This window comes from Stigmatopora argus, chromosome 18, assembly GCF_051989625.1.
Source record: "Stigmatopora argus isolate UIUO_Sarg chromosome 18, RoL_Sarg_1.0, whole genome shotgun sequence".
Lineage (NCBI taxonomy): Eukaryota > Metazoa > Chordata > Actinopteri > Syngnathiformes > Syngnathidae > Stigmatopora > Stigmatopora argus.
Genome location: NC_135404.1, coordinates 6,899,782 through 6,919,215, shown reverse-complemented (window position 1 = coordinate 6,919,215; position 19,434 = coordinate 6,899,782). Strand labels below are relative to the sequence as shown.

The 19,434-nt window shown below is 40.6% G+C and overlaps 1 protein-coding gene and 1 long non-coding RNA gene across 4 annotated transcripts in view; one reads left to right on the top strand and one right to left on the bottom strand.

Annotated features, from left to right (window-relative positions):
* The window catches only part of LOC144092676 (uncharacterized), a 52,222-nt gene extending 33,423 nt beyond the window's left edge, over nt 1–18,799 (bottom strand). For 2 of the 3 annotated variants that reach the window (XR_013306124.1, XR_013306123.1), the window contains exons 1-5: nt 18,607–18,799; nt 16,601–16,699; nt 11,925–12,276; nt 6,949–7,039; nt 6,759–6,853 (exon numbers count right to left, since the gene is read on the bottom strand). This is a non-coding gene — a long non-coding RNA (uncharacterized LOC144092676). The remainder of the gene's footprint in view (nt 1–6,758; nt 6,854–6,948; nt 7,040–11,924; nt 12,277–16,600; nt 16,700–18,606) is intronic. The other variant, XR_013306125.1, reaches the window with a different exon arrangement.
* On the top strand, nt 7,477–18,763 carry tbx21 (T-box transcription factor 21). Its single transcript, XM_077625684.1, has 6 exons — nt 7,477–8,161; nt 13,223–13,377; nt 13,438–13,559; nt 15,113–15,271; nt 15,530–15,591; nt 16,997–18,763. Exons 1-6 carry the CDS (start codon nt 7,572–7,574, stop codon nt 17,724–17,726), a joined length of 1,818 nt encoding a protein of 605 aa, XP_077481810.1. The 5' UTR covers nt 7,477–7,571; the 3' UTR covers nt 17,727–18,763.
* Nucleotides 18,800–19,434: the final 635 nt, after the last annotated feature.

Below are 19,434 nucleotides of genomic sequence, written 5' to 3'. Positions count from 1 at the left end.
CAGTGTTTTGTGAGTCTGATTGCTGCATTTTAATTGTATGCGAGAGAGGTTTAGTTATGAATGTGAGAGTAATCTCTGGAAATGTCTTGTGTGTTTTTCAATTGTCTGTGTAATGTATGTTCAAAAGTGTTTTGGTATTTCAGTTATAATGTGAGAGTGTACTAGTAGAAAAAGTAAAATCCGTTCTCTGAGAGAGTTTTAGTTATATCAAAGAGTTTTTCAGTCATATGTTCAAGTGCATGTAAGAATGTTTCCGAAGTGTGTGTATACGTACAAGTAAAGTATTTTATCAAAGAATTTCAGTGTGTTTTTGAAAGCTCATCCTGAACTCTCACGCTTACGTGCACGTGTTTTAAGCTTGAACACGTTTGAGGCTCGATTGCGTTTCAGGCTCTAACGCGCCTTCTGCTCCTCGCTGTACTTTCACAAAGCTTCAACATCTCACACACATACACACACGTCAGCCCGCTTCGTCCGTCGTTGCGGTGACATCCACGCGAGCGAGTTACTGCCCACATACTGTCCGCTCTCATCGACTGGTCGCTCGTCACGCCTGGCGCGGACGGGAAGCAGGTTAGGAACCCGCTCCGCAGATCGCGGCGAGACAGCGGTACACCTGTGATTAGATGTCACTTCCTGTAGCCGGCTCCGCCTACAAGGCCTACTGCCACAGACAACCAGGAAGTCAGGATGGACAACCGCATTGGAGAAGATCAGTGACTTTTAGTCGTTGATTGTGAACATGACGGCTAAACTACATATTTGTGTGCCATATATAAATATCCCTTTCTATGTCTGGGGGCTGGATTTAGCCCCCCGCGCCCCCCAAGCCCCATTTCTGCACTCCTCGTCCATTCTTTCACGCAGGTCTACTCCGATCACTTCTCCTCCCCTGGCCGTCTAATTAGGATGTGGGTCCTCGTTAGGCCCGCCGCCCCCGAGGGTCCGAGGACACCAATGCTGATTCCATCTGACGTAACAAGTCAATGCCAAGGGGACAGATGCTAATTTTAATTAATTAAATGGAAGGGTCAGCTTGTGATGAACTAGGCCCAGAGGCATTTAGGGGGGGGGGGGGGGGGGGGGGTCCGTGGTGTAGAGAGACCTGCCTGAACCGCCTTGCTCTGCTGTTGCCATGATTGTTTTTCTTGTTTTGTACGATAGCGCGAAATTTTTTGTGCAATTTGAAAAGAAGAAGCATCACATTCAAATGTAATAAAATCAATAAAAATGGAATTATGCTCTGTTATGGGCTTTAATAACGCTCTAATGTTAATGAAGAAGAAATAGCATTTTTATATATTAAAGTAGAATATAGCATTTCTGATGATTAATAATCAATATTGCAATGTTACAGGTTTAAAGTCATTTTGTTGCGTATTTTTATTGTAACATGAACTGGGACTTTTGGCCATGTAAAGTCTGTGACCACAAAACTGCTTTTTGCTTAATATTAAGAGATTGAAGTCATTTTGGGAGAAAATCACATGAAATTAATATGAGAATACGAGAATAAAATCGGTACATTACTTATTTTTACATCACGTGAACTGGAAGTTGTTCAGGGTCCGCAAACTTCAACTTTTGGTGACATAAGGTTTATGTGAGAAATTAGATATTGAAAGTATTTTATTGTTTTTATTCTTCTGTTGATAAAAAAAATGATGAGAATAACTTTAAATTGTAATTTGTTTTATAGTTTTAAATGACAATATTTTCAGATGGTGGTGTGCCTTGACATTTTTGCAATACTACAAAAAGTTTCCCTCAGTTAAAAAACACTTAAATAAACCATTACTGTGCCCACTGCTAATGTAATGTACTGCGCTGTAAAAAGTGTCAAGACCGTGGTCCGTGTCAGACTTGAAAATATGCTTGACATCTGGTAATATGCGACAAACGTGCAGCTTTTAAATAGTGTGACATTAAAAAAAAAACTTGGCACCCCACCCGTTGAATCCACCTCCACCTCAGCCGGGTGTCTCCGCCCCCTGACCTAGTTTGGGCATTTGATCCCGACTGGACGATCAGCCCCTAGAGGGTGTGCCGTGTCAGCCTGCTGCCATGTCAATTGCCACACAAAGGGCACCCTTTGTCACTTCACATTTTCAAGCTTTTTCTATTGTTGTTCTTGTGGACCAAGGACTCCTACCAAAAACTCTGAATCTTTGTTTACGGTTTGTTCATCTACATAGCCACTTAACCTATGACGTAACGCTTTGTTCATCTACGTACCCATTCAACCTATTACGTATCTACAGGACTATAAAGAAAGAAAAATCCACTCAGTTCTTTTACTCAGGCCATTTATTAGGAATAAAAACCCAGAAAACTACCATATTTTCACGACTATAAGGCAATACACCCAATGGATTGTGGCCTGTATACATCGACATCAACACAGCTTTACGAAGCATGGAAAGCAGCGTTGGAATAGTTACGCTAGCTACTAGCTAGCTACTATTTGCGAATGGATTGTGGCCGCCTGGACGAACATATAAAACTCAGCGTTTTCGATGACTCATTTGGACAATTGTTCAATTGGGACACAGAAATGAGAACTTTGATGGATTTGTGGGTGATGATGACGTGAGTACATTGTAAAATGGCTAAATAAAGCACAACCAAACTCAGTTTTGCTTCCGTTGCCTTTTAAAAAACATGTTTTTAGCGTGTGTCCGTATGTTTAAGCTGGTGTATGTTTTGCCATTCCTGGCTGCGTCTCTAAAAATGGTGCGTCCTTTGTGTGTGTAAAATACAGAACTAGCACTCGTTATTGACACTGCGGCTAAAAATACGATGCACCGTATAGTCGTGAAAATACGGTAAGTCAACAAGACAATGTTTAGTGTTACTCCCTAGTACACATCGCTAAAGTTTTTTTGGTGAAAATGCTCCATAGTTTGGGATCGATCAGAGACTGGCAATGTCGCCCGATATACGGAAGACATAATACCTTCCCGCCTGTCTACCCGGTATCCATCTGGTGTCTGATCCATGACTCAGAATGGCGGGGCGTTTTAACAGCGTGTCATCTGATGGAGCCGGGCAAAAAATTAGCGCTATCTTTGCCGGCGCCACTTACTATTTCACAGCGGGAGAATGAGCGCCGCTCCTGGCGGGAAGTGAACCTGGCATCACGGGGACGGTGGCCGCTGCGGCGCCGGCGGTCGGCAGCCATCACAGGCGGCCGGCCTAATGCCGCTGATGAGGGGCAGGCCGCCTGGGAGGCCCGTGCACCCCCCCCGGGGGTGCGGCCTCTCGGCGTCAGGTTAACCCGAGCTGACAGATGGCCGCGCAAACACGCGCGCTTACACATGTAGCGGGCCGTCAGGACGATGACATTTACACCCGTGGTCCTCGAACTTTTTAGGTGTAGACATTTAGTAGTAGACCATTTTATTGAAAGTTTTAAGTTTCAATCTGGACCAAGAAAAAAAAATCTGGACAAGTCTGGAAGTAGGGTGGAGGTGAAAGGAAAAAACACAGTGTTGATCTCCTGGAATGTCACCAACTGACTCCACTGGCACGACCCCAAAATGCCTCGGACCCCGTATCTTCCCCAGCACTGTCGTCACGACTTTGAGTAACTCAGCCCCCTCTTCCCGCCACTCTCGCTGAAACGAGAGAGCTGGCGCTCCCTCCGCCGAAATCAGCCATCGCTCTGGTTCCGACATTCCCACATTCCGTTGCATGGCTTGCCGCCGATTCCCCGCCGGCTGTCTGCCTTTGGGTCCAGAACGGCGACGCCATTTACAAAAAAAAATGAACGGAAATCACATAGATGTAAAAAAAGGTATCTGTCATGGGTAAAATGAACCTCAGGGTCACAGCGTCACTATATTGTACGTAGGTGTTGGTTCTTACGTACGTGGTGTCATAACCAAGTGCCAACACTGTCTGATGCTTGTTTCCGTACCTTTTGTCAATCACATAGATGTAAAAAAAGGTATCTGTCATTGGTAAAATGAACCTCAGGGTCACAGCGTCACTAGGAACTTGTTAGACATGTTTTGGTTTCTGTGAAGAAAATCCAAGTTGTTGAAAAAGGCCTTCACCAGGATTGGATTCAGGGGATTGAGGGTGCTGATAGAGCTAACAAGTGCCAGTGAACTGCGGTTACTGTTTTGTTCAAAAGCCTAACTGAGACGAGACCAAAATTTGCCAGAAAAGAGAAATCCCCAGAAACAAGTTAAGATCAGGATTAATACCCAAAGTGTCACTCACTGAATTACACAGCAAAATGTTACTGAAAAAAAGTTATAGACTAATTCATTTGCAGTCCGTTGACTGAGCTGGATAGGTTTTCTTGCGTAGCTCAGAGGGAACGTTGATCCAAACCAAAATCATCCAAAACCAGAACAGAAATAAGACGCCTAGTCAAAATCTATCTATCTAATTTCTGAAAGTCAAGACTAAAACCCAGAATCCAGTCTAAAACATGACCAAGACCTTCAAAACACGGTGTCAACCAACTAAACTTAATGATACGACACTCGTGTCTCCTGCACAACTCATCAAGATCCATCGGGAGGTCGGCGTGAAAGCAAACGCCTTTGATGAAGAAACTTGTAGAGGGAAACCTGCAGAAGAAACGAGGCAGCGGCCACGTTGTCACTTTGGCCGGCGTCCGTCGGCATGATCGGTGTTGACTGAAGCCCTGCGTTTGTCAGGCGAGGTGTCTGCAGTCAAAGTGCCACAGCCCTCCATGTTGACACTCATTAGTAAGGGCCTCTGAGGCACATGCGCGGGGGGCCGGAGGGAAGCGGCCGGGGCAGGAGGCCACGTTGCGCTTAAAATAATTCATTTCTCCTGATTGATTCAGATCGCAGTCGACTGATAGCCGCGTGAATCAGAGGGGCGCTGGCCTGCGAGACCTCCGGTTGGCAACTTGTTGGCATCCCAAATTGCGCTTAGAGGAGTCGACCCGCTTGAACTGATCTGGGCCGGCGCCCGCACGCTTAACAAAAACCATGATCAGGACAAACCCAGAATTCAGCGACACGTTGTCCCGGAAGGGATGTATTACATCGTCTGCGGAGGTCACGGGCGACACATGTGGCGTGCCTGTCACTCAATCTATCATTTTAAAAGAACATCACTCCAGTGATTGGAGCATCTTGGCCAGAAGCTTAGAGTTCATCAGGTCTATTTATTTTATTTTTTATCTTCTTTTTTGCCTGAGAACATTTGGAAAACTTGACAAAAGTGAAGGTTGCGGAAATGTCCAAATCTGGGGCTGCTTTCTGCTCCAGGACCTGGACGATTCAATATTAACTAATTGCCTATCTCCCTGGTCTAGAAACTAGTTGACAAATAGTCTAAACAGATTCTAGAGGCAGCCCTTTGACTTCTTGTGTAGACTAAATTCGTCCATACAAGTCGCCAACACTCTTGATATCATGAAAAGGTCGTGGTAACACATTCTTTCTGCAAATGGGGCTCTACAAAACCTAACAGATTTGCTAAAAACCACAAGAATGCAAGACATTGTAGAAATGTCTCATATATGCGACAATGGTTGACCAACTAGACCACAAAACTCAGAAACCAAGTCAATTGTCATGGACATGGAGTTCTGGTGGCAACCAGCGACGGCTAGTAAAAAAAGACTTGAATGAAAGCATGAAATTTCAAGGCTAGCAACAAATTCTGAGTCATCAAGAACTTTCATACTCCAGATTGGTCCAGCAAGAGAAAATTTTGATTCAATCAGCAATTGGTAAAAAGCTCCAAAGACAAGAGAAATTATTTTTACAGGTCCATGGTGTACATAAGCCACAAAGATTGGCGGCTAAAAATAGTTGCACAGGAAGCGGCAGCTTGTTGGTTGAGGAATACATTTGCACTTCACCATGTGTGAACTCTAGCAAATGTTTTGTTATTTTTCTGCTCTTTTCCAAACATGCCTAACGTCTCTTTCTGCCTCCTCCTCCCTCAGTTTTCACAGGCTACCCAAGCCCTCTTCACACCCGACCTGACGATCACCATAAACATATGTCGTGTTAATGATGAACCGATGCTAACGAGGCACGTCTACATGACGACGGATCGCGAAGTGCCGCGTTTTAGTGCGTCATCAATTTCAACAGGGATGAAATGGTGACTATTTTGGAATAGTACAGTCATGTACAACTAAGATATGCTTTAAACCTGATTTAAAGTAACCAAAAACTTATGCAAAGGTCTCGGAAGTGGGATTTTTTTTATATGAAGAGGTGAAAACGAAAGAACAAAAGTTTCTGTTTCAGTTTCACTTGTTTAAATTTGGATTAGCGAATCACATAACAATTCACTCAAGTGCAGGAATGCTTAACATGATTTTGGATTCTAAGGGAAGTAAATCCTGATAGGTTAAACATTGTGAACTGGTAAATAAAAAGTAGAACTAGAAAATTAAGATGGGAACTCTCTTTGATAAATTTGACTGGAAAAATTTTGGGGGATTTATGCTTTAGGGCTCTTGCTAAACTAGGGGTCTTAAACCCAATTTATACACAAAGGTGCTGGCGATAGAGTCTGGGTGAGTGTGGGTTCTAGTATTTCACAAAAATAAAATGACTGACTTTTACTCCCAGTCAAACTGGATTTGACATCTAGTGCCATCAATGGCAGGCAATGATTAAACATAAACATAAACATGAAAATTTGGGCAAATTGGCTTTTGAAATGTGGATAAAATTGACCCATTGGTAGTAATATGATTGATTGTAGTTTCATTTTCAGAATGGGTGTCACAAGAGGGGATGAACACATACCTGATTCCAAAAACGTGGACAGGGCAGGAAAGCTCCCAAACAAGAAACATCGTGGCTTAGCTTCCAACACAAAGTGGAAAAACTGGCAACGCAGGCTAAAAAAGAGAGAGTATAGTATAAGGGGTAGGGAGCATATGGCTCGGGAGCCATATGTGGCTCTTTTGATGGGTGCATATGTCTCTCCACTAACCTGTGAGGTAAAATATGGAAACGGCTGGTGACAGGTGAGGCCCGAATGCACCAATAGGAGCGTCACGTCAGCACTGTGGCACCGGCAGTCCCTGTAATCATTGTTTTTCACATTAGACTCTTTACATGTATACTCTCATTGATACTCATTGATTAGCAACAGCATAACAATGATGTCAAAATAATTCACAGACTTTGTGTACTTTAAAAAATGGCACATTTTTACTTTTAAATTCAGAGTATGGCTCTCAAGGAATAAAATTTCAAAATAGGAATTGTTTATAGCTCTTTCTGTCAAAAAAAGGTCCCAAACTCTGGTGTAAAGTTAGGCAAATTCCATACAAGTGTTGACAGCCAAGGTGGGCACTAAAAAGACAAGTACCCACCAAAATAAAAGAGGAAATTACATAGAAGAGCGCTATCAATTGGCACATGGAATGAGTGCATGTTTTGCGCGTGGACACACCCCCCAGAGAAAAAAAGAGGGCGCACAAAAAAGGAAAACATAACACACGCGACTTTGCACGAGGGAAAGCAGTCAAACACTCGCTGAGTATCGGAGGGTTCTCCAGCCAAAAGTTTTGGATGCCGACGCGAGACTTATGACTGTGTCGGGGGCTGCAAATGGGCGGCACGGGTGGCAACCTCTACCTCAGCATGTTGACAGGCGCCAGCGAGGCGCACAAGACCCCCGAGGTGAACGGACACCTCCACCGGGGAGGAGGGGGAGGAGGCGGCGGCGGCGGTGGTGGCGGCGGCGGCGGCGGGGTAGCCAAGGACCCGGCCGAGCTCAAGACGGCTCTCCAGGACGCGCGTTTCTACTACCCGGACCACCTCGCGGGCGGCCAGGACGCCCTCACCCTGCAGTACCACTCGGAGCAGGCGCTGGGCGGCTTCGGAGCCGCGCAGCCGGCTCGTTTTTACGGCGGCTGCCCCTACGCGGGCGCCGGTTCGCCGCCGGGGAGCGCCGCCCGTCCGGGCTACGCGGACGGATGCTTCCCGGCGGCGGGGACGACCTCGGGGGGGAAGGAGGGGTATCCGCCGCCGTCGCCGGATGGCTTCGGGGCGGCCGCGGTGGGTTACCAGCGGGCGGCCCTCTACCCGCTGCCCGGCTTGCAGCTGTGCGGCAAGACGCAGGCGCTGTTGAACAACTACCCGCTGTGGGCCAAGTTCCACAAGTTCCATACCGAGATGATCATCACCAAGCACGGCAGGTGAGTTTGCACGTTTGAAATAAAAGTTTTCTCCTTATGACATCATCATAGTAGCCCATCCATGATCAAATTATTACAGTAAATTATTTTAAAAGACATACGGGTGTCATGTGGACGGGCAGAAATGTATATTTATATCTTCTACAAGTGTCATAACCAGAATATTAAAGATGAGGGATTATTATAAGTGGTGTCCTGATATAAGGCGTTTCATCGATTTAGTTTTGCCATAATTGATCATAATTATCAATATGTAAACTTGCCCTACTGTTTGGAATGCTAATTATTACAATTATTGTAGGTAGAGTTGACTTTTTTGGTAAGGTGAAAAAGCTTCAAACCTCAAGGACAAATATATACGTATACTTTATGTAACACTATATTAACTCTTGTTATAGTACAAAAGTGGCCTATATGACCAAAATGTTTCAGTTATATAGATTTTTTAAAGCATAAGTAAAATTAAATATTAGTAAAACGTGGGAGAAAAAGAATTGCAATTTTATTTCTTAAGCATTTTTTAAAATTTGATTCAAAACAATAAAACTAAATGTATAATCTTAATAAATTATACTTTCAGTGTTAAAAATGAACAGTATTGAAGTGCGCATATTTGATTGTAGTTTACAATTTCAAAGTTATGATAAATCTCTTTGATGTTCAATACTATTAAAGGTAAAAACATGGCTAAAATAAGCTCAAAATTAAAAAAAAATGATTATATTGTGTAGGAATATTTGTTATTCTTCACATTTAAGATGTTCTTTCTTGTATTGCAAGTTTTCAACTTTAATAGAATTCAAATTGAAGTTGCCATCAGACCTCCAAATTAATTTCATATCGATGACTTGTTCCTTATGAATCATTCAATTTCATAAAATCCAAAATGAGATTTTATTTTATTGAAAGAAGCTCCAATTCATTTCTTTAGAAGTGTTTTTTCCACCATTGTAACTTACTTACTTACTTTAATGATATTGTTCATATTCTAAAAAGTCTCACAAAATATTAACAACAAAAAATATCAAAGAAAACGCTAATGAAATTTTGCTTTAGGACTGGAAACTACATGAGATGACATACTCAAATAAAAGCCGCAAACCTCACAACATCAAGTGTGAACAAGAAAAAATGTTTTCAGCAGCAAATACATTTACGGAAAAGATGACAAGATACCATTTAAGACAACCTCAAGATTTCGGAGGAGTAAAAAAAAATGAAAATCATGTTTTCATATTCTACATTTTGCCTTTGACAGACTCCACTCATGTTGGAAGTATGACTGATTCAAACGTATGGACTTGAAAAAGTCTCCAGAGATTGAAAGTTCACATGCAGCTCTTCACAAGGTGAAGCACCTTTGAAGCTGCTTTGAGGCTTTTCAGCTCAACTTGGATGCTCAAATATAAAAAAGATTTAAAAAGGAAAAAAGAAAATCTCCATTTCATCTGTGAGTCCATAATGAATGGTCAAAATATATAAAAGAACCAGCATATTTTTTTGGGTGAAACAATTCTGCATGCCATACTTACATGGCAGTCTACAGTGTTTAATAAGCGGACTCATTGGCTGCCATTGATGCCACCCAACATCCAAATTAATTTTGACTTGGACGGCTAGCAACGAGTACTCGCTGCAAGAATTCTCAATCAAACATATAAATGTATAAATATAACGTTTTAAATGTCTCCAGCATTAGGATTTACCACACTATAAAAACTCTGGTGGTGGGTCCAGTCAGTCGTTAAATAATAAAATACATGTACAGTCCTGTACTATATATATATATTTATATTTACACTAGTGAAACAAACTTTGCAATTATTTTAAAATACTTCAATGTAATTTGTTCGCTACCTTATTCTGTGCCGGACCATTGGTTTAAAAAAAAAATGTTTTCGCTAATAAACCTTTTTTATATGGCTTTAATGTAGGACCGCTTTGTTCAAATTAGGGAACAACTTATTTAGATGTGCTATTTTGCCCTCTTTAATACATTTGTGATCTAATAATCAGGCGACTCGGACTCAACTCGCATGCAAAAATATGCAATCGGGATATCCCAATTTTGCGTTAGTGTTAGTAATTTTAACAGGCACACTAAGAGCCCACTATATTTTTGAAATCATGACTATTAAGTTTTACTATTGTTAAGATGACCTAAACAAGTCTTACTCATACAGTCTTGACACACTGAGTATTCACAAAGCAATACATTTCAGTGCAATGGCAGAAAGCTGGGACAGGTCTGTTCATATATTGACCATAGGATGTCGCTATTGGACATTCACACGTATATCACCGGTGGTTTACATACTTTTTACACTTTGTTTTGGAGCACTTTTTTAGTCTAGTGTGGTAAGAGTTCACACCAAATCACTGGTTAACATTTATTTTGCATTTAAATGGGTTGTAAATGATATTGTATATTTTCTTAATTACTGTTAATGAAGTTCAAATAATAGGATTTAAAGGAATTGGTGATAAACCACGGTAATGAACAATTAATTGGTCGTCAAAGTACTTCTCAAGTGTTGGGCTACCATGATCCTTCAAAATCTGTCATTGGCAGTGGGCGTTAAAAAACTTAATTTGATGATTAATTGTGAAAAAATTGAGTTACACTAACCCTTAATCCCCATTGAACAACGTACAATTTTTTAAAAGTTAAATTAGGGTTCTATAGCAGCGAATGACAGCAGCAATTCTGATGACATCATAGAACATGATGATGAAACATTTATATATATATTTTTTTTCCTGTCATAAAAAGATAAATCATGACTCTTAGGTGTTAGGTGTCTGCCCACTTGAGTTTCGGTTGAAAAGTGGGGAAATTGAAGTGGGTGTCTTCTATTTTGAGACCTTGGTGGTCATACTCGAAATGACACTCATCATGAAAAGAAATCATTTGAATATTAGGAAGTCTTCTATTTTTCTCCCGTAAAAAAATAAGCAGAAGTGTGACCATGTTTTGACAGTCACTTCCCGTAAGTCCCTCGTCTTCACAGAAACGAGCGCTTCGTCGTAGAGCAAAACAAATGCTTTCTTAAATTGAAGTCCAGTATTTTTTTTTTTAATTGCATGGTTAATAAAGCGTGCATCATTGAATCTTCGCTTAATTTAAAGCAAATATGATTTAAGTACAAACCGTAAAAATATAAAATGATAAACTCAAAGTAGGGAAAAATGAAAGTAAAATTTGCAATAGAAAAAAAAAGGGGATTTTCCTCTACTCATTTTAAAAATTAACATTTAAGTCAACAAAAAAACATGGCCAGATTGTTTTAATCGGGTTGCCAAAGTAAATATGCTTCAAAGATTACGAATTTTACAAAATAATCATTTTTAAAGTAGTAGATTTGTTATTTTTAAAGCATTTTGCTTCTTTTTAAAATATATTTTTGTTGAAATTGGGAATTAGAGTAGATTGTTTTTCCCTTCTTCATTTAATACATGTAAATAAAAAATGAAGAAAAATAGAGAATAGGAAGTTTAGAAATATAAAAATTGGTCGATTAGCAGGTCAACAATATCACAATTAAACAATTAAGAATAACACATTGTGTGATAATCCAATCGGTTGATCAATAAGTTGTCGATTATGGGATGCATTGTGTTTTGTCACCAGTTAAAGTTTTAACTCAAAATATTTAAGTTCAAGCTTTAACTTTGGCTGTACAGAATAGACTAAATAAACTCTCAAATGTAGGTATATTATACAATTTAGGATTTTTGGGGGTCTTAGAAAAAAGAATCTCACCTGTTTAAGAGTCGCATGTCGGCAGGTGGCGGCAGCTGCCGACCGGCTCGCCTCGGTCACAACCGATCAGGCGAGCCGGCGCGGTGACGAGAAGCCGAGCCGAGTTCCCGTCCATACGCATCAACGGGTGCGGCGGGGCGGAAGACTCCTTTCCCCCTCCACCCGACGTCCGCTTCCTCAACGTTGGTCTCCTTTCCAAATATCCGTCTTTCTCCGATCTCTTCGCCGCCACTTCCGACGGATGCGCCGACATTTAGCGTTAGCGTCAAGAACCACAGGATACCAACAGGAGCCAATGTGTTGACATCGGGGTACCGTTGTGCCTTGAGCCAGGTGTGCAGCTGGAAATGACCTGCCAACAAGTCATACATTGTAATATTCCCAGAGAAAAATTGAAATATTACGGAATGAAAATTGAAATTGAAAACCACCCTGGTCACAACCTGCTGCCCTCTGGCAGACGCTACAGGTCTCAAAAAGCACGGACAAATCGACTTAAGGACAGTTTTTTCCCCACAGCCATCAGGACTCTGAACTTGCGGTAGCACGACACACAATCCCTTCTGTGCAATAACTTCGGGGTGTGCAATAACAATATGCAATATCTTAGACTGTGCAATATTTTAGAATTCACCATAGCCGGGATGTGACTTTTTATACTTTTATACTACTATTTATGTTTTTTTTAACTGGGAAAACACACTTTGAAAAGCTTGGAGTAGCGCCACCAATTTTGTTATACGCAGCTGTGTATGATGACAATAAAGGCTTTTGATTGATTGGTTAAAATATGACGAACAATAAAACACCATTTTAATATTACGCAGACTTTTTGCCGACGTAAGGTCGGTGTGAAAAGTTAGTGAAATAATTCTTAGTTTTTGTGTTTCTTTGATTCCTGTTGCTAAAACACTACAGATAACAGAATTTTAAATATGTATTTTCCAATGATGTGCCTTAAGAATTTTGCCCTCGCGGCTCAAAAATGTTTGCGAAACACTGCCTTATCTTGAGTAGTAATTTTTTTTCCCAATATCCAAGCTTATTAATAAGCACAGCTTCAACTCCTACGTATTAGCCCAACGCTAACGCATCATGACTCTAAAACGGTCGCCCCTCAGGTGCCCCGTTGACCCGCTGCAAACGTTTTCCCGCCTTTACACAGCTCACCAGTTCCGACGCCAGCAAAGCGCCCGGAGGAACAATTACATTCATTTGCATAAGCGCTTTTCAGGTTCGGCTAAACCGCGCTGTCGACACGCGGGAAAGTCACACGTGCCTATGTGTGTTTTGGCCAGGAGGATGTTTCCTTTCTTGAGCTTCAACATCAGCTCACTAGATCCGTCGGCCCACTACAACGTGTACGTGGACGTGGTTCTGGCCGACCAGCACCACTGGCGCTACCAGGGCGGAAAATGGGTGCAGTGCGGCAAAGCGGAGGGGAACATGCCAGGTACGCTGTCCGAATCGCTAGAGTTTTCTCCAACGTGGCGTCATGTCGCGATTGTCGCAGGAAACAGGATGTACGTGCACCCCGACTCTCCCAACACGGGCGCCCACTGGATGAGGCAGGAAGTGTCCTTCAGCAAGCTCAAGTTGACCAATAACAAGGGCGGGACAAACAATCTGGCACAGGTAACCAAACCGCTTGACACGATTTGACTTTTCATTTTAATTAGAGGCTGAATAATAACTATCTTGATGGCGCTTCCAATGGATCGATGTCTACTAGTGATGAACAAATTTTGTTTTATCTCGTATTTGACTCATTGACTGCCATGGACAGATGGACGTCCAATCTAATAGATGTGGGAGGGTTGGCAGCAAATCGACAAACATTCCTTTTCCCAGTTCAAATGGATTTGGATTGGATTGGATAACTTTATTCACCCCCTATTCGGGAAATTTCGTTGTCACAGTAGCAAGAGGGTGAGAATGCAGATATAGGAAAGGCATTTTAGACATAAGTAGATAGGTAATAAGTAAGTTAATTAATAAATAAATACATGAATAAATATATAAATAAATAAGCGTGTTGCTGAAATACATATACATATACTCATTCGTGTACATACACATATATATATACTGTATTTTCACGACTATAAGGCGCACTTCAAAGTCTTAAATTTTCTCCAAAATAGACAGGGCGCCTTATAATCCAGTGTGCTTTATATATGGAAAAAAAAATGTGTCATTCATTGAGGGTGCGCCTTATAATGTGGTGCGCCTTATAGTCGTGAAAATACAGTATATACATACATACATACATACACATACATATATATAAGCACATATATACATACATACACATAGATGTACATGCATGCATACGGTAGGTCTTAACACTCAGCCATTTGTTTTGTTAAAGGTTTTGTTTGGTCATCTAGTGACAAACTACTTGGCATGATTGCCGTTTACCATCATCAATGGCCCTAAAAAGAGTTGTTATTTAATACAAATAATATTAAAATAATAATAACAAAGCAAATAATATTTGGTAGTTCAATGTAGAACAAAAGGGTTTCTATTATTATTTTTTTCTGCCATCTATGATGGGTTGATTTTTGTTTGATACTTACAAAAAATGGATGTATGTATTTTTAAATATGCTTACCTAGGTATGCATTTTTAGTTTCCAAGTTGGATGCAAAATTGATTTTGAAGTTTCAAACATCTTAAGCAGGAAATTGATTTAAATATTTCTATAAAAATGTAAATACAGCATGACTTGATTTTTGTTTATTTTCATTTTGATAAGGGTTCACATTCATGATATGCAATTTTAAAACATCAGTAGCCTTACTTTTTAATAACATCACAGTATTGATAAATATATAATTTAATTTTGAAATAGGCTGAATACAAGGCCCTTTTTTTACCATAAGCACTATTTAAAATGGACTATTATATATGTACCAAATAAAGTTTCCCAAAATTGATATGAGATGAATTTATGAATTCCCTCAGTTTTCTAATTATTGTGAAAAACTAATGGACTAGTGGAATTTAATTCAGATGTAAATTACAATTTACTGTACATGTTATACCAGTTTTAAAAAGACAAATAGATTACCAAATATATTGGGAGAGTTGAAATTTGAAAATTTCTTGGTAAATAGATCAATTGAATATTTTTTTCTCAAAAACGCTGGCCTAATTTTATTTTATTCTTTACATTTTTGCAGATGATTGTGCTACAATCGCTCCACAAGTACCAGCCACGTCTTCACGTGGTGGAAGTAAAAGAGGACGGCGTGGAGGATACCTTCCACGCGTCCAAAGCGCAAACCTTCGTCTTCCCCGAGACGCAGTTCATCGCCGTCACGGCCTACCAGAACGCCGACGTGAGTTGGAACTCATCACGTATTACAATCTCATACCTGTCAACCTCTGCCGATAACTGCCCTTATAAATGATTATGATTCCCCTTACAAACCCCCAAAAAACCTTACAAACACCGTACGAGTCGTACGGTGTTTGTAAGGTTTTTTTGGGGTTTGTAAGGGGAATCATAATCATTTATAAGGGCAGTTATCGGCAGAGGTTGACAGGTATGCAATCTGAAAACAATCATTTGAAACAATATATTTTTCCCCTCCTAGATCACCCAATTAAAAATCGACCACAACCCTTTTGCCAAAGGTTTCCGCGACAGTTACGACACGTGAGTACACCCAATATTTACCATAAATACGAATAGTCTACATACACCGTGTATTTTCAATCATAGCCATTATTTTTACTATTCTATTTTTTTCTCGTACTTTTCCTAATATTTGAATCGGGTTATTTAGAATCTTGAGATTCATAGAATACTCAAAATGACATATAGCTCCGTTTTGTGATGACGTGCTAAAAAGTGGTGCATCTGGCAAAACAGGATAAGCAAAGAAAGAGAAAAAAAAGACAAGATGAAATATGAGATAAGATTCTTGCTTTCATTGTGGTCAAACAGACAAGACATGTTGCAAACAAGATAGCGCAACAAAGACGTGGTGATGTTTTGGTACATACACGTATTTTTACGGTCAAAGTTACAATTTTCAGACCCGTATAATATTTAAATACGAGCAGGATGTAGCATAATGTTATTTTTCATGATAATTAATTGTACAGTCGTAATTAAAACAAAAAAAGTAACTATACCCAATAGATTAATCGATGTTGGTTCATTAAGGCTACAATATTAATTTTTGCAATACAAGTGGGCACTCCAAAACTTAATGAGATTGTTTTTATAATATGTGTTTTTAGGAAACATTGGCAAAGATAGAAGTCTAATTTATTCATCATAAATGGGCTGTGAATGCTCATTTTTCATGTTTTTATTTTCATTATTTACTCATTTAACTAGAAACTTGTTCTCTTATTGTTTTCTTTTTTAATGGTTGCTTAAACATTTTTATCATAAAAAAATGAGAAAAGTGCTTAAAATGTCTAAAATATCTTTTTAAATTTGATGTCAACCGTTACAAAAGATCATAAGTAATAATTTCCCTGTATTGGTTTTTACTTTAAAAAGAAAAATGTCAAATTTAAAGCAAAAATAAAACTATGTCATGTTAACCTTTTAGATGCCATTAGATGACGCTAGATGACCAAATCCATTTTCAAACTGGATGGAACATCTTGCGCCATCAATGGAAGTCTGTCAGCTACGAATAAACTCTCACCTCAGAAACTTTCACTTCTACTGAAGCATAGTCATTGGTTGCAAGCCTCCCTCAAAATGGATTGGACGTCTTGCGCGACCAATCAGTGAAAGGAGTACCCTGTAAAAGGAATAAATTTAGAGAAAATACAAAAAACATTTCAAAATAATGCCATTTAAAAATACCTTTTTAGTAACATTTGTATTAAACTAACTTAACTATATATGAAATACTTTTAGAAAAATGGTATTGCCGCATCATTTAGAGGCGTGGCCAAAAAAGGCTCGAAAATATTAGTCATATTTGTGTGTACTCAAGTGGCTTTTTGAAGAGCTACTTGAGAGATGCTTGAGGTTTCTATGCAGGAAGTAACACCTTTTCAAACATCCCCCTTGCCCTTCTTCCTCCTGCGCTTAGTCTGTACGCGCCGCCCGACCCCGAACGCCTCACCCCCTCCCCCACGGAGAGCCAGCCTCTCCTCCCGGGGGGCTGCTACGCCTCCAGCTACCTGTCGGAGTCCTACGTGGGCCCGCTGCCCCAGAGCCGCTTCTACGGCCGGGAAGTGACAATGGCGGGCGCCCAGCAGCACAAGGACGCCCCGTCCAGCCCGGGCCCCCACTGGTACCTCCCCTCCCAGCAGGCCGTCGCCCCCAACCGCCTGGACTTCGCGTCGTCCTTCGAGGGCGACTTCAACAACGCTTTCTACAAGCCCTTCCCCCTGCAGAGCCCAGCGCACCCGGCCCACCCGGCGCTCAGCTACTACCCCGAGCACCCCTTCGCCTCCACCAGCGTGTCCACCCCGACCGGGTGGACCGCCACCCGGGCCCCGTCTCAGTATCTGTCCGCCAAGCCGGCGGCGGGGCTGGCCTGGTTCCGCCCGCTGTCCTCGTCGCCGGGCCACGCCAGACTTTTAGAACCCATCCCGCCGGCCGATAAGGGTAAAGACGGCACGGGGGACTGGCTGGAGGCGCCGTCGGTCAAGTCGCGAGACTCGGTGAACTCAGCCCAGTTTGAGGGCGGCCAGGGCGACCTCAAGAGGAGGAGGTTGTCGCCCTACACGTCCAGCACGGAGAACTCGCCGCCGCCCGATCGCGGAGCCCAGCTCTGCGACAAAGACACCGACTATTTTAGCTATTACGTTCACTGAGCCAACCGCATATCTCCCTCACCCAGCTATTTGATATCCACCTCATAGTACGAGGACTATACTTTTTGGCTTCACTTGTTAGATCGGGGGTCTTAAACCGGTCTAAATGTTTTTTTTTTTGTGTCAACTAAAAAATATAAATAAAAACAAGAAACAGGTTCAATATCAGTCAGCCTAACATAATATTATTAATGTGAATCTGAGAAAAGGTACTAGTTTGTTTCCTTGTGTTAAATAGACATTTAATGGAAGAACATAAAGGCTCATTTTCTGTTTGTTTTTTTAACCATTATCAATCAGGAAGAGGAGGATGAATTTCCTGGCTTGTTTATTCAGGTAAAAACAAAAATAGTACATAAAAATAGGCCTGTTTTGCATTTTGTTCTTTTCTGAAATTAGAACAAATGGAAGGCTGAAAGGTAGACAAGAAAAATATTTCTCTAAACAACTTCAATATTCATTCAGTATTACATCCAAATTTTACTTATGCGATTAGTGTATTTTTAAGTACGTATCGTTTCTTCTAATGCGCGTAATTACACTTTCTACCACTAGACGGCGACACGCTTTAGAAGTTTGACTTTAGAAGACAGGAAGTATATTAGTTAAGCATAGTTGTTGCGAAAGCTAATAAACGCCACAATCATGAACATCTTGGTTTTTAAACCTACGAAAAAAGCGTCTTTAGTTGTGTATTATAACGCACATCTTTTGGGATGGTTGATTCATATTTGTGAGATGATACATTTATTATTTAGAACCCCAAAATTAAAAATCTGTTCAGCCTACTCCTGTTCCAAATGTTACGTTGCAATCACATTTATCTATTTACATTTATCTATTGATTATTGATACATGTTGTGAATTTATATTTTTTTACCTTAAAAATGTGGCTTCTTGGCAAGTTTTGAATAACATTTTCCTCTTCCATCTTTCGTCTTGGAACTTCATGAAGTAACATTTGTACCTAAATTTGCTATTCTACATCTTTAAGTGAGATTAGTATAGAGACAAATGTTCCGATTAAAAGTTTTTGGGAATAACTCACTCGTGATTTCCCTTCTCCTTCAAGCCTGTCATCAACACACCTGCGGAAAGCAAATGTGTTTGTCGATTATTTTAAATAAAGATGTCACTTTTGAATAATTTAAAGAATCGATAACCCCGTAATTATGTTGTGTAATTGGCTATAAAAAAGTGATATCGAAGATAATAGAGTACACGCAAAAAACAAACAAACAAAGTAAAGGAATACAGTCTAAAAAAAATTTAATTGTTCAACCAGCCTACCATGGATTCGAACCCAGGACCCCAGAACTATGAGGGCGACACACGAAAGATTCTTTCACCAGGCTGCCTTAAATTTAATGAATTTTACTATTAAATAAATAACAATATTAAAAAAATGTTCAGGAATAAATAAATAAATTACACAGACACAATTAGACATATAGACCAATTCAAATCTATGACAAAGGGAAAAAAACATGTATTTTTTATTTTTTATTTATTCGAAACAACTTTCAAAACTTTCAAGAGACTATGGTTCCTTCACTTTGGCTTAATTCTCCCCCCACAGACCCCGAGGAAACGACACATCAGAACATTTGTAGGTGGCGATGCACTAAAAGAGAAAACATAGGTGAACTGATGGTTGGCGACAGTTACTATAGCGACAGGAAGGGCAGAAAGATGCGTTTGAGGCCAG

Excerpts from the sequence above, each read along its gene's own strand:
- tbx21 (XM_077625684.1), top strand. The coding sequence starts at position 7,572 with ATGGGCGGCACGGGTGGCAACCTCTACCTCAGCATGTTGACAGGCGCC. Across the intron at positions 15,272-15,529 it reads CGGCCTACCAGAACGCCGAC|ATCACCCAATTAAAAATCGA; the intron begins GTGAGTTGGAAC and ends TTCCCCTCCTAG. Across the intron at positions 15,592-16,996 it reads TTCCGCGACAGTTACGACAC|TCTGTACGCGCCGCCCGACC; the intron begins GTGAGTACACCC and ends TCCTGCGCTTAG.